General features: G+C 43.8%; 1 protein-coding gene across 1 annotated transcript in view; it reads left to right on the forward strand.

Moving 5' to 3' along the window:
• Positions 1-1,029: 1,029 nt before the first annotated feature.
• LOC108804732 (protein argonaute-3) overlaps positions 1,030-14,709 on the forward strand; it is an 80,632-nt gene continuing 66,952 nt past the window's right edge. Inside the window, exon 1 of the mRNA XM_018576598.1 lies at positions 1,030-2,116. Within this exon, the coding sequence (XP_018432100.1) occupies positions 2,098-2,116 (19 nt within the window). The 5' untranslated portion in view covers positions 1,030-2,097. The remainder of the gene's footprint in view (positions 2,117-14,709) is intronic.

Genomic DNA, 14,709 nt, shown 5'->3' on the forward strand with positions numbered 1-14,709 from the left:
TCGCTATATAATGTATTGCTGAGATTTGGCGTCCTCTATAGCTGGAGGTCTTCTGTATCGCTATATAATGTATTGCTGAGATTTGGCGTCCTCTATAGCTGGAGGTCTTCTGTATCGCTATATAATGTATTGCTGAGATTTGGCGTCCTCTATAGCTGGAGGTCTTCTGTATCGCTATATAATGTATTGCTGAGATTTGGCGTCCTCTATAGCTGGAGGTATTCTGAATTGCTATTTAATGTATTGCTGAGATTTGTAGTCCCTCTACAGCTTGAGGTCAGTGGCAGAACTGCCAGGAGTGGTGTGGAATTTCTATTGCCTGATGCCAGGGATGTGTAGTTCCAGGCAGGTATTCTTTTTTTTTTCTTCATTTAGACCTGCTGCAGGGTAGCAGAGATAAATGTAGAGTGGGAGAGCCGCAGCACATTTAGTACAAGTGATCTCACGTAACTATGTAAAAGATAAATAAGAAAAGCTGCAAAATTGTCTAAATAAGGGCTTACGGTATATGATGCTGCCAATTTCATTGTTGTGTAGTAAGCAAGACTGTGGTTCTGTGAATTCTATACCCAGCTTTAGTGGTAATAACCTAATATGAAGATTATATATTACTTCAGCAAGCAACACGCCCTGATCACAAATGTCTTTGGAGAAAAAAGGGTAATTCTTAATTAAATATCACCACTTGTTGTTTATTTATTATTGCTATTCATATAGCGCCGACAATTGTTTGGGCATATCTGTCTCAGTGACAACCATGTTTCACTTTGAAGCCATTAGAAGGCAAAAAAAAAAAAAATGAACAGAAAATAGTTTTTGTTGCCATTAAACTAAAAGGAAGTGCGTGTTGTCACTGCATATGCAGATAACTCAGCACCCTTCTGGGACCGTAGAACACAAGTGCACACACCGGATTCTACACACACATACACTTCTCCCAGACACATCCTCATGTGACCGAAGCACCCAGCCGATCTCGCTCGTGCACAGTGAAGCCTCCCGTAGACGGGACCTGTTGCGCATGCGGGCATGTGCAGCGACAGGCGTCGTGTAGCGGACACGCGCCTGACCCAGGACTCCCAAATGTCCTGTAGCCGGAAGTGACGCGTAGTAGACTCTTTATTACCGGTAGGAGAGTCTTCCTGGCAGTGAAATGTTTTTGTTTTTTTTCTCCTGACGCTATGTCCTGTTTCCGGGGGAGGGGGTTTGGGGGTGGGAACAGTCAGGGTCTAACTCCTCCTCAGTTGTGAAGGAAGCTGGAGCACCAGGCGCTGCCGGCGGCTTGTGTTCCATCACCGACAGTGAAGGGGAGAACAAGAGCTGACGTGGAACCAAAGCGGGTCCTTCACCAGTTCCTCCTTGCTGCCTTCGCTCTTCGATAGGAGACCACCATCGGCAAGTGACGGCCAATCACAGCTTGGCTCCCCTTACTCCGCTCAGGTGGTGGAGGGGGAACACAGCCAATCACGGCTCGACTTTCATCCTGACTCTTAATTGTCACCGCTGGTTGGAATCGAGAACTGCTAAAACTATCTACCAATAGCCTGAGAGAGTGCAGGAACGAGGAGCCGGGGGTGGGATCACTGGACAGCCAATCAACGTCCTACATTCCTGTCACAGAACAGCTGGGGAGAGATGAGGACCAGGAGGTGACTCAGCCATCTCCAAGGCAACGGGCCAGTCATCTGCTAGACCTTTTCCCCCCCACCACACCCTTATTCCAGCCAATTGCTGCTCCTCCTAACACCCTTCATCTTGGAGTACAGGTGTGAAAACAAGTCAACCAATCAGAGGACCTCTCTGCAATTCTAGGTGAAGACTAGGATATGCCAGCCAATGAGAAGAGAGATTTCCAAACTACAGTGTAGCCAATCAGCTATCTTTCTAGTGCCTGTGTTTAAAAAAAAAAAAAAGGAGTGCCATTTTGTGGAGTGGGATACCAGGAACCCACTTGAGTAGACAGATTTCCCTAAGTGCCTGGGAACCATCACTAGCCACGCGCCAGAAAGGCCAGTGGGGCAAGGACCCGCCAAGCCCTTCTCTCAACCCCAGATTGGGATCCACAGATTCGGGACAGCAAGACACTAACCTCCATGAATGGAAATCGGCACCGCAGGTATCTATGCTACTCATTGGTATATTGGGTACAGGTAATCGGGTCTTGGTATGCTTTCATCAGTGCTAAGAACCTTGTTTTATCAGATTTATGATATGGTGTTGCTTTAGGGATAGTCTACTCCGCACATTTTTAGGGTAAAAATGTGAGAACTGCCATTGCCAAGATGATCACAGCAATAAGAACCAGACAGAGGCTAAATACAATCTGAGATATATATATATATATATAAAAACTTTGCATCTAACGCTGGCCATACACCTATCAAGTTTTTTTCGTTCCAACCCGCGGGCTGAACAAAAATAATTGACGCGATTTCTCCAACATAAACAGCCTGTCGATCGAGGAATCCCACTATTTACATTGTATTCTGACAGGTGCTTCCAGCACCTGTCAGAATACCCGACCAGAGCGGGCAGCTCATTGGCTGCCAGCTCTAATTGTACAAAGATTTTACAGCTGACCGAGGAATGCCGGCTGAAAGGGAGCGGACAGCCCCACACGCTGTTCGAATTTCGGTCGGTATATAAAAAATTCGGCCAGTGTATGGGCACCTTTTAAGGCGGTGTGTTCAGGCCCGTCTGTCAGTTTTTCAGGCGAATCTGATTGGAAGCCCAATGCTAGTCTATGGGCAGCTGGATCTAAATGGACATATGCTTACATTTGGTAACCCCCGTCCCTGGCCAGGTCTGGAGAACAAAATGGAACGGAGTTCCATATTGGCAGATATGACAGATCAGAGGTTATCTGATGTAAAAGGACACATGTCCGCTTACATCTGACTCCCCATAGTCCTAACGTGGGTCTGGTAAGTTCATTTTTTGTCCTCCATGATAAGATGGAGGAAAAAAACTGGATGGCCATATATGTCACAGCGGTGACATCCATTCCAAACTGCTCCGATCATCAGGGGATCTGTGCACAGATATCCTGCTTATTGGAACTGACAGCACCTGTGTGAAAGGGGCCTAAACAGTCAAATTAAAACCAAATGGCTTAATGATCGCGTGGGGAATAGTTGAAGTATATCTAAAACTGAAACTTTTTTTTGGATAGAGTAGGGGTGGATTCAAATTATGTTTTTGTTTTGAGGTCTGTGTCTAGTTAGGGACATTTCCCTTCACTTTCTGTCCTATGTACTTGAGAATTATATCAGAGAAGTATGGGGAGAGTGAAAAGCACTCAACCCAATAATTAGAGCCCATGTGTGACACTGAAGCTGCCACACGTCGGCTCTATTGATGGGAACTGAGCAATCACATACCGCTGATCACTGAGTTCCTGATCTTCTCCTTGCAGAGAGCGGTGACTATCCGTCACCCCCTCCCCTCTCTAATCCTCCAGCACTCATTGGGGGGACAGACGGGAGGGGGTGGGCACAGCTGTCTGGCTCTAGGGAGGCAGAGCCAGCTGTGAAACAGGCAGCTAAGTGACAATATTGTCAGGATTTTTCCTGGCTGCAGCGTGGCTTTGCGCTGTCGGCATATAGCGGGCAATAGCCCTCTCTATGCTGAGTTTATGGACACAGGAGGACATTAGAGTCATATGAGGACATTTACTAAAGAAAACTAAGATTTGGACATAGTGCTCTTTTAATATATTTCTCATAGTTCTCTTCTCACTTCCTAATGTGAGGGAAATCCCTAGACCTGAAGTGAGAGAATATATTTCCAGTCTGAGTGAATTTCCCCTTATGGTTGTCATGGGAACAAGTATCTCCATTGGACATTTTCCACTCTCTTCGTGTTTTGGTGGCAACTCCAAATTTTGCATTTACCCATCACTTATGTTTTTGGTAACATTCATGATCAGAAGAAATAGAGCGAGTGAATGTCCCCAGCGAGGACACAGGTTTTTATTGCTGACAGTGGTCCTAACTCCACTCTATCCAAATCTAAAACAAGTTTTGCTGTTTATAGTTGAATTTGTAAGTTTTTATTTTTTATTTTTGTCATCTCACTGGGAAAATGTTCCCATCACTATTTGTGTTTTTGACACTAGGACAAGTAATAAGGGGAATGGTTGTCACCAGGATAGGAAGGCACAGGCATTCATTCAAACTTTGCCAGGAACACACTGACAGCACTAAAAAGATTGTCCAAAGTTGTAACACTTCCCGTTGTACTAAGGGCTTTTTCACACCGTCGGCATTGGGCTTGGTTGCCCAAAGAAGTATCAATAAAAGGAAATGGCCTTATGTTGTATAGCTTTAGTTGGGCTGGGGGGGAAAAAAAAGGCGGCCCGGTGCAAAAATACTGTTACATTGCTGCAGAGAACCTGTTTTATCAGAACTCTCTTTACTAAGGCCTGTGTCTAGTGTATTTAAAGCACGAACTGTTGTTTTTTCTTTGTCTAGTTTTGGATAGAGTAGGACAGGGTTAGAACCCCTGTCAGTTTTCTATGTAACTGCAAAACAAAGTTATACTTGCCCAAAGCTCCGAGCCAGTTTCTTCTTAGACTGGTCCCTGGAATGTCTTTCCCCTTCTTCTGCAGCTAAGGTCCCATAAATAATCATGTCTATACACTCTGCGTAGACGTGAGACACTAAGGAACATTCCAATGTGCGGAGGAGGAGGGGACAGGCTGGAGGGAGCGCTGTGATAGGTGGCCGGCTCAGAATTTTGGTTGAGTATATCTGTTATTTTAGCACCTAGACACAAACCAGCACTTAACCCTTGCAGTTTGGGGGTAGCCCCACTGCAAGAGTTAATAAAAATTATTCCTGAAGTTCTGCTTTAAAGGAGAACTCCAGACAAAAAAAGATCATAATGAATAGCACATTAAAAGAAAAAACAAACAAGCTTTTGATTCAATTAAATAGATTTCCCCACAGTATGTCTGTCTTCAGTCTGAAGGCCAACTTTCTAAAAGGATGCACCGACACCATTTCTTCCAGACCAAGTACGAGTACCGATACTCACCAATACCAATTACTGATACTTTTTTCAGCAAGAGCGGGACCTTACGGCAGCCAACTCCTATTTAACAATTTAAAGCACTGGTATCGGTGGTAATCTGACCATCATCTTACACCCTCTCCAAGGTGCACATGAAGTAATGATGATGGTCAGACTGGTGCTGGTACTCTCCATAGTGGCCAACATTAGAGCTGTACTCTGATTGACATTCATCTCTGTGAGAAGTTCCATACTCGGCCTTTAGTGGTGAAGTTGTGAGATTGAGATCCTTTAAAGGAGAGGAGCCAATATTTGAGTGATTATGGATACATGGCTATGGAATTATCGGTGATGAATATCAGATCGTGGGCATACATCCGTAGTTGCGATAAGAAGTTATTCCCAGTTCATGTAAGCAGAAGACGTTTTCCTTTCCGTGTTATCTCATTAGTTGGATCTGGTGAGTGTGTAGGAGCTCTAGATTTCCGCTCCCCTGGTTCCCCTCCCCTGACAACAGCACAGGTCTCCTGCATACTAAAGGTGCCCATACACCTTACGACCATCGCAAGACTTTTGTCTTGCGATGGTCGTATGCTTATTGAAAGCTCGTACGATCTGCCCACCTTGGACGGGCAGATCGTACTTGCGATCATCGAAAGCCCGCCCCGCTGAGGGGGCGGGCTTCCGATGACCGCAATGCAGAACGGGCAGTGTGCGCGTGCGCACACCGGCCCGTTCAGCAGCTATCGGACGAGCAGGCTAGAAACCCGCCGACAATCGTACGATTCTCGGCGGGGTTTCAAGCATGTTGGTTCGACAAAAGACGTGCGACCGTACAGTAGAAACGGTCGCACGTCTTCGTTCACACTGCTCGATTCTCGTACGATCGCGGGATTTCGCCCGATTCTCCTACGAGAATCGAGCAGTGTATGAGCACCTTTTAAGGTCTAGCAAAACACTTCCCGCACTCAAGCATCCCCCAGGCCTAGCCTGGGGGGCGGGCTGGACAGCACCCCAACCTGGACTAATCCATGGCTGGCACAAGACTGAGCACATGGCAATTCCCTCGAGTATTGTGAAATGACGAAAAACTATGGTACCTAGATTTTTCCATAGGCAATGCTTTTAGTCCCCATTCACACTTGCGCACTGTGTGAATACACACCAAAGCAACGCGCCAAAAATGTGCAAGGTGTTGGCGGAGCCATTACTTGTTAATGGCACCCAAATGTGGCCCATAAAAAACCCACAAACGCGTTGTCAAAATACTGAAATGGTTTGAGCTTCTTTGCTGCATTTGCTGTGCTTGCGGCAGCCCATTGAAATAATTGGGCTGACATGTGGCAATGGTGGGAAAAACGCGCAACGCAGTGCGTGTTCATGCGTCGCAAAAGTGTGAATGGGGCCTAAAAGCCTTGACAGGTCATAAGTGTGTTTATATAGATATAGATGTATAGATGTATAGATATCTACAGTATATATCTATATACACACATACACACACTAAGCAGATTCTGCTTGATCAGTTTCATCCCCAACTACAGTGGCCAGGGAATGATTTATTTAGCGTGTCAGAACTGCATTTATTGCTGATGGGTAAGAATTATGAGCCATAGAACTCACATGCCACATAATTAGTTGCTAGACACAGGCCTTAGTAAAGAGAGTTCTGATAAAACAGGTTCTCTGCAGCAATGTAACAGTATTTCTTACACAGTCTTTTGAAGGAGAAGTAAAAAATATACTATACCCAATACTTGGAGATGATGTAGAACACTTCAGCTGTCTCACGCCGGCTCCATATACAGAGAGCCAAGCAATCATGCAACCACTGATCGCTCAGCTCACATTCTCTTCTCCCTGAGAGCGGTGACTGTCAGTCATCATTCCCCACAGGGATTCCCCCCTCCACACTCAGTTCCTCCAGCTCTCATTGGAGGGACAGACAGGGGAGGGGGTGGGCACAGCTGGCTCTGGCTCTAGAGAGGCAGAACCAGCTGTCAATCAGACAGTTGTATGGATTTCAACAATATTGTTGGGATTCGTTCCAGCTGCAGCAATATACTGCTGTTTTTTTTTGTTTTTTTTTTGTTTTTGTTTTTTTAGTAAAAAAACCCCCAAACAAAATAATGGACAAAATCAATGCTTTGTTTAATTTTTATATTTATTGAATGAGTGCTGCCATGTTCTTTTTAGAGAGAAGGTGCTTTCACCTGGCAACCCTTCCACACAAACTGTACTTGTTCATTTGTTTCTAATTGTACCGTCATTAACTTTATTGTTTAACATGCTAACTGAGACCTGTCTGTGATGTCACCCTTGTTACTTTGCATGTTCTGCTCTTGGGGTTAATTTGCTGGTGTCTATTCCTGGGAAAATTGGCAACTGTCTGGCATGTTTTCCACTTGTGAATAATCTTCCTCACTGTACAATGATGGACTTTAAACTATTTGGAAATGGCCTTATAACCCTTCCCAGATTGATGGGCAGCAACAATTGCTTCTCGAAGATCATTGCTGATGTCTTTCCTCCTTGGCATTGTGCTAACAGACACCTGAATGCTCCAGACCAGCAAACTGCTAAAACTTCGGCTTTTATAGAGGTGGTAACACTTGCTGATGATCAATTAAATCAAGGGCCGCACTCTTACTATGGAAGCAGTAAGAGTGAACTTAGTTTTTCGCGCATGGCTTCTCCATTTTGGCTTTCATGGGCAGGGCCCTCCTTCCCATCTTGTCTTGAATTGTATTGCGATTGTAATGTCTTCCTTATATTGTAAAGCGCTGCGCAAACTGTTGGCGCAATATAAATCCTGTATAATAATAATAATAAAAGAAATAATGCCACTTTGTAATTATATCGTGTTGTTGTTCATCTGAGGTTGTATTTACCTCATTTTAAGACTTGCTAAGGACCAGATGATGATTTTTATTATGTCCTGATACTTAAAACCATAGAATTCAAATAGGGTGTACTTTTTTTCACACAGCTGTAGTTGTTGGTAGATCTAAGGTAGTTCACACCATCACCAGAACAGTTTGTTCCCGGACCAAAAAGCATCCCTATGGTATTTCTGGTTCTGTTCACACCAGCGCTGTTCGTTCTGGTCCAGACCAAAAAATATTGCGCTAGTCTCATTTTCTCTGGTCTGGAATGCACTGGAACGCATGGAAAGGCATAAAGAACGCATGCAAACGCACTGGACCGCACTCAAAATCCCATTTTTAAGCTAAAAAAAAAAATGCTTCGGGAACGCAGTAAAAATGCAGCAAAACTCAATCCACGGCATTCCAGATCTGGTCCGGAAAATGGTGTGAACCTGACCCTAATGTGCTTTTACATGCAGATTGCATTGTGTATAAGTTAGCTGTCACTGGAACAAATGTCTGGTGATTTTACCCACTTGTCGCCACAGTGACCATGACCATCAGAGTAAATCTCCCTAGCGGGGGACATAAACTTAGTAAAAATAAATAATTAAATTGCTTCTACCCTCACCAGAACTTTAAGAAACAAGTTTGGGATTGATGCACTGTGATTTGAAATCGGTCAAATTGTTGAATTGTTGTGTCAGTAGGGCTTTTGCCCTATATAATGGAACTGCTTTAATTTGAATATGTAAGAACTCTGTTTGCTTTATGTCTGACAAAGTTGGACCAGTGCTGTCCAAAAAATGCTGTTATTGCACAATCTGTCCATAGACTATTCTAAGTTTAGAGACGCAAGTGGCTGTCTTGCAAATGAGACCATTATTCGTGTTTCTGGTTGACAGCAGTTTCTTCCTTGCTGTGTCTTCTTGATTCTGAGTCATGATCCCCGATCTTAATTAGGAAAAAATACCATATACCTGCAGTTCTCTGGATGTCTTTTTAGGATCCTTTTGTCAACCTGGATTATTTTCCACTAGACTTGCTAGTAAGTTTGGCAGGCCGGCTATTCCTGGGAAGATTTACAACTGTTAAATGTTTTCTGTTTGTAGATGTTGGTTGACTAGATTTGTGGAGTCCCTAACCTTAAAGTGACACTAAGTCCCCATTCACACCTGGGCGTCAGCGTTTCCGCACGTTTTACGCACGTTTTTACGCGTTTATCCCTAAATAGATGTGCATTTTGGACGTGTTTCTGCATATGGGTGTATTGAGTGTTGTCCAATGAAAAGAAGTCCTGTCCATGACATAAACTCCTACACATTAGCCAAGGGCTTAAAGGAGAACTATGGGGTCAGTGTTTTTCCCCATAGTTCTCCTTAGGGTAACGGGAGGACACAAACTAGGGTCCTCCCGTTACCCTAAGCTCAGTATACCGTGAGCTACAGATCGCGGTATACTGAGACGCCGCAGCCGGAGCGGATCCCGACGTAGATGACGGGATCCGCCCAGTTGCGTGAGTGACAGCTGGCTCTGCCTATCTAGAGGCAGAGCCAGCTGTACCCGCCCCCTCCCCGTCCGTTTCGATAGTCAGCGCTGGCAGATCGGAGCGGGGAGAGGGGAATCCAGCCCCTCCCCCCTGTCATGGCAGAGAGCCGTGACAGGATCGAGAGGTGAGCAAACCCGGTATGTGTTCGCTCACCTCCCGATCTACTGAGTCGGCTAGAACTATGAGGTGAGTTGAAATCACTAATCTCATAGTTCTCCTTTAACAACTACAACCTTTCAGCAGCTGTGGAAGTCCGGTGATGCATAAAAGTCTGTACACCAAGACAAGAAACTGGCATGGCACCCTGAGGTAGATGCATACTGGGATTTATAGTTCCACAACACATGGAGATCTGCAGCTGCACAGACCTACAATAGCCACACAAACAAGCAGAAACATAAGCTAGATGCACCACATGTCACATGCACATGTTTCACCTTTGCCTGTTTAGAGATGGAGGGAAAGATTCTTATTCTGGCCAAATCTGGCAAGTAATTTGCATCCAAGCCTGCCTCTTCCTTTCTCTATTTTTATAAAGGGGGTTGCGCAGGTCATACAGGCATGGTTGTGCCTGTATTAGCCTTATAAATGCCTCAGAATCGAAATTTGACAAACCTGAATCATCCATTTTGTTTCCCAGTGTGCTTTGCAGGTGGTCTTCCACAATGTATATGCGCCTTAAAAACACGCGTTCTTTTCGCACATAAACGCGCGAACAACCGCGTTTTCCATTGAAATCTATGGAGCACAAACGTGCTGGATCTGCCTGAAAGAAGCTCATGCACCTTTTCCAGCGTTCAGCGTTTTTACAGCTTCCTGCTAAACTCTCAGGTGTGAACAGGGGCCATAGGAATGAATAGGAATTCTTGTGTTGTGAGTTTTGACGCTTAAGCTTTCAGCATCAAAACGCCCAGGTGTGTACAGGGAATAAATGCAGGAGTTAAATCTTAAAAATTAATTCATGTATCTTTTAACTATTAACAAAAATGTATGTTATTTGGGTATCACTCAGCTGTAGATCCTCAAATCATCTCTGAATTGGTGCTGACACTGTCCTTCCTTCTGGAGGGTGGCTACTTTTGTTCCCTATGATCCCCGTGTGTGTTGTGAAGTAGCCACCACTCCAAGCTCACTCTTGCGATGGGCTACAATCTCAATACAAATTAGTAAACTAAATGTGAGATTGTAGTCCATTACAGAAGTGAGCTTGGAGCGGTCCTGGACTCTTCCAGGTGAGAACGAGGGAAAGTTGCTATTTTCTCACAGCCACCCAGATCACCTTTATTACAAAGACCAGAGCCAGCAATTTTGCTTTAAAACAATTTCACATCTGTTATGGCAGCCATTAGCTTGTTTTAATTTAACCCTTTGTCAGGGCGTATAGTATACATCACTTTCTGTGTCACCCCCCCCCCATTAGATATCATTTAGAGCGCACACATGTCCAGACAAAGAACTTGTGCTTGCCACAATTGGTTGTCTGGATTCTCAGAGGATCACCAGATGGGTAGGGCCTATCGAAATTTTGTATAAAGGCTTCTTGCTTCTAGCTTTTTGTGATCTCTAGTTATTACATGAGAGCACACCATTATGGCTTCTAGCATTGAAGACTTTGAATGAGACTAATATGTGGTAAAATGGCTTTTTTTTCCCATCAGTCTTGCTCTGTAGTTGCAGTTCAAACACAGACAGGTTGTCTGTAAACTATGCAGTTTTTAAATACGAATTTCAGTTATAAATATTTAGCTTGGCCCAATGTAAATATATAAAGTATGTTTTATACCTGGTAGGGCCACAGGGATCCACTAAAACACTGTAGTAGCTGGAGCTTCTACAGTGCTTTACAGCAATCTTCCTGCTGCTGTGCTGAGCGACTTCCCCTCTGCTTTAAAATCACGGCAATTGCTAGCTTAGCACAGCAACCATTGTGAACCAAGTGAACGCCTAGTATTTTTTATCAATGAATACTAGGCATTCTCTGGTTGGAGGACGGGCAGTACCGTGACATCGCTGCTCCTCGTCCAGCCACAGGCTGGGGTAGGCAAGAAAGAAAGTTCAGGTCTCCTGCCCTGCCAGACAGGGCTGTGTTGTATGGCATAGCTATGTAAATTTTAGGACTGGATTGGCAGAAAAACAAATCTTTTGGCAGCTACAACAATCTCTGTGTATTTAGCTGTTTGCCTGGAGTCTTATGAATGTGTTTAATATATTAAAAGCCCTGTTTGAAAACGATTGACTCTCCATAGTCATGATTGGTAGACAGATGCCATATCATTGGAGATCAGTTTTTGTTCATTCAAGAAAGGGTTCTCTTCTTTTTTATTTATTTATAACCATCGTTTTTTATTCAGGGCATTTACAAAATACAGGTAATGGTAACAGTTTTGTGAGAATCAAGTAATACAGTAAAAGTCACTACTCGGAATAAAGTTACCTCTGTCACAAAGATTAGCAAGTAAGGCACACTGTATGAATATACTGCTATACAGTTTGTGTAATTGATAAACAGGTTTGAATGCCACAGGTGCCTGCACATGTCTCTGAATATTGAGGAGTATGGGGGAGAATAGAACATAACAAAAGAGGAAGGGGACAACATAGGGCAGATTGAGGTGAATCAGAGCTTGGCACTACAAATTGCATCATGGAGTGTTGGTTACTGTGGCAAACCATAAGGCCACATTAGAGGCATCCGGACTGATAAAGCATAGATGTATACAGGGCAGAGAACAACAAGAGATAGTCACGCTTCTTCCTTTTTTTTATTTTTTTATTTACTCCGTATTACCAAATCACATTGTCATTTTGACATATGTTATACATGTCAATTTATTGAGAATTCTAGTAGTTTGTAAATAGTTAAAACAAAGACCGTTAGCTGGTAAGCCTTCTGATGACTAAGGGTGATGAAGCGACTTCTGACTCATTTGTAGTCATTCATCAGTGAATCATATTCATTTGTAGAAAAAGTGACCCGTGAAAACATCATGTAGGGGACTTCTAGGCACAGAAACTTCCACGCACACAGCTTCATTTATATATATAAAACATATTCAGAGAAATAGTTCCACTTTTACAGAAACAGTTTTTATCATTGTATTTTCCCATAAATACCATAGTTGTAATTTCTTACATTTATAAACACCATTTAAAACCAGAAAACAAAAACAGCATTGTAGTTTCTACAGAACTGGAATAATCATATCTAAAAAACAAAATGTGTTAAAAAGATTTTAAAAAACACACCCATTACACCATGTTTCCCTTTTCTAAGATACCCAACATGCCAAACCCTGCATTCTACAAAGCAAAAGCACCCAAAAAGAAAAATGGACTGATAGAGATTTCACACTTTAAATACCTCAATAGAGTTTGTCTTTAAAGTGCATCTAAAGGCAATATTTTTTTTTTTTTTTTTTTTTACTTGCTGTCTTTTTTTGCTGGGACTAAAAGTTTATTCCTGTTCTTGTGACAACTAGGGAAATCCTCTAGTAGGAACATTTGTTGGAATGGCAACTGTCTGAGAGGATTTCCCTTACTTTTCAGAGATTTTTCTCATTTGCTACTGTGTGAGTTTTAAAATCTCCATAGATGGCAAATAAAAAGAAATTGACAGGGGATTAAGCCATTCTGTACTCTATCCAAAATGTAAAGTTTTGGCTTTAGATATTTTAAGTGAACCCTCAGTTGGTTCATGCAGGGCACAGGAACAAATTTACTTAAATGGCCATGCCCCCATCCAAGCACATTATCACCTTCTCTTCACTCCCTGGCAGCTCCCTTCAACAACCTGGATCAAACTGTAATACTGGTATTTCCAAGTATAAGAAACATGTGACTCTCTCTGGTTCCAACAATTCAGTTCTAGGTGTCCAAATGGCCATTAGCCAAGCCTCAGTGCAGTCATTTAGGGACTTGGTAATAGTCCGGGCTTGAAAAATCCACTCGTCCGCTCGTCTGTGACGGCAGCGCCCGTCGAGCAGCTTCCTGGCCGGCCGTTGTAATTACACGGCCAGCTGGGAGCTTAAGGCTGGGTTCACAACGCTCAGGAAGTGAAATCCCATGAATCCCTACGGGCATGGTTCCCACCTGGGTGTATTTCAGCGGGATTCGTCGCGCTGAATTACGCCCTACGCGCGAAAAAGTACAGGAGCTTTTTCGTGCGTAGGGGGCCAATTGCAGCGCATATCCATTGTTCTCGAGTGTGGCTCGGGGTTAACAAAGCGATAACCCCGAGCCACACTTGAGAATACAGCGTAGGTCTTACCTTGTCCGTGATCCCCGCTGTGTCCTCCGGCCGCTGCCGTCTTCCGGGTTCCGCCCCTTGTGAGCGTCCACATCGCAGGGGGGCGGAACCGGCGGGAAGTTTAAAACGTTTTAAAAAAGATAGAGAAAAAAGGGATTTGGAACGCCCAGGTGTGAACCCAGCCTTATATTCAAGTGATCGAGCGTCTCGAGATGCCCGATATCTTGTATTACCAGCAGCTGTCACTGCTGTTGCCGGTCCCGAGATCCGCTGTGCCCGATGCGGCCGGGACCGGCATGGCTCTGTGACAGGAGATCAAAGGGAGATCAGTACATGGTCTCCCTTTGATCTACTCTCCAGTCCCGGAATGCAGGAAGTGTCATTCCTGCATTCAGTGTCACTTTCCAGCTACAGAAGCTGATGAAGCAGATCTCTGCTTCATGAGCTTCTCTGGGGGTCCCTAGGTGACATTAGGGGTCTTGGAGACCCCTGATGTCTTCATAAAGAGGACCGGTAATGGTCACATAGGGGGATTCTTAGCCCCCCATGTGATAGCAATAAAGTTGTGTAAAAAAAAAAAATTTAATCATAAAAAAAAAGAAAGAAGCATTAAAAAAATAAAGTTTTTTTAAGTCCTCCGCCCCCACATACACATGCAGATATGCGTCGGGTGCGCTTACGTGCGAAAACAATGATTGCATACATATTACATATAACCGCGAACGTCGGAGTGTGAGCAATCATTTTAGGGCCATTAATTACTGATAACACGAAACTGATGAGCGGTAAAAGCGTTATAAGCGTCGCCTATGGCCAATTTTCAGTGTGGTCGTTTTTTGCTAACATTGCGGGCGCACGCAATTTTAAGGCTTGTCATGTTTGGTGTCTCTTTACCCGACGTGAGCCCGTCTTTTATGTTTTACCAAAAATATGGGTAAGAATAGATGTTTTATAACATAACTTAGGGAAAACATTTTTTTAGTTGAAATTTACGGTACTTTTTTTCATTATATAGTAAAAAATAACCCCCCCCC

Source organism: Nanorana parkeri, unplaced genomic scaffold, assembly GCF_000935625.1.
Source record: "Nanorana parkeri isolate BGI_ZX_2015 unplaced genomic scaffold, ASM93562v1 scaffold70, whole genome shotgun sequence".
NCBI classification, from domain to species: Eukaryota; Metazoa; Chordata; class Amphibia; order Anura; family Dicroglossidae; genus Nanorana; species Nanorana parkeri.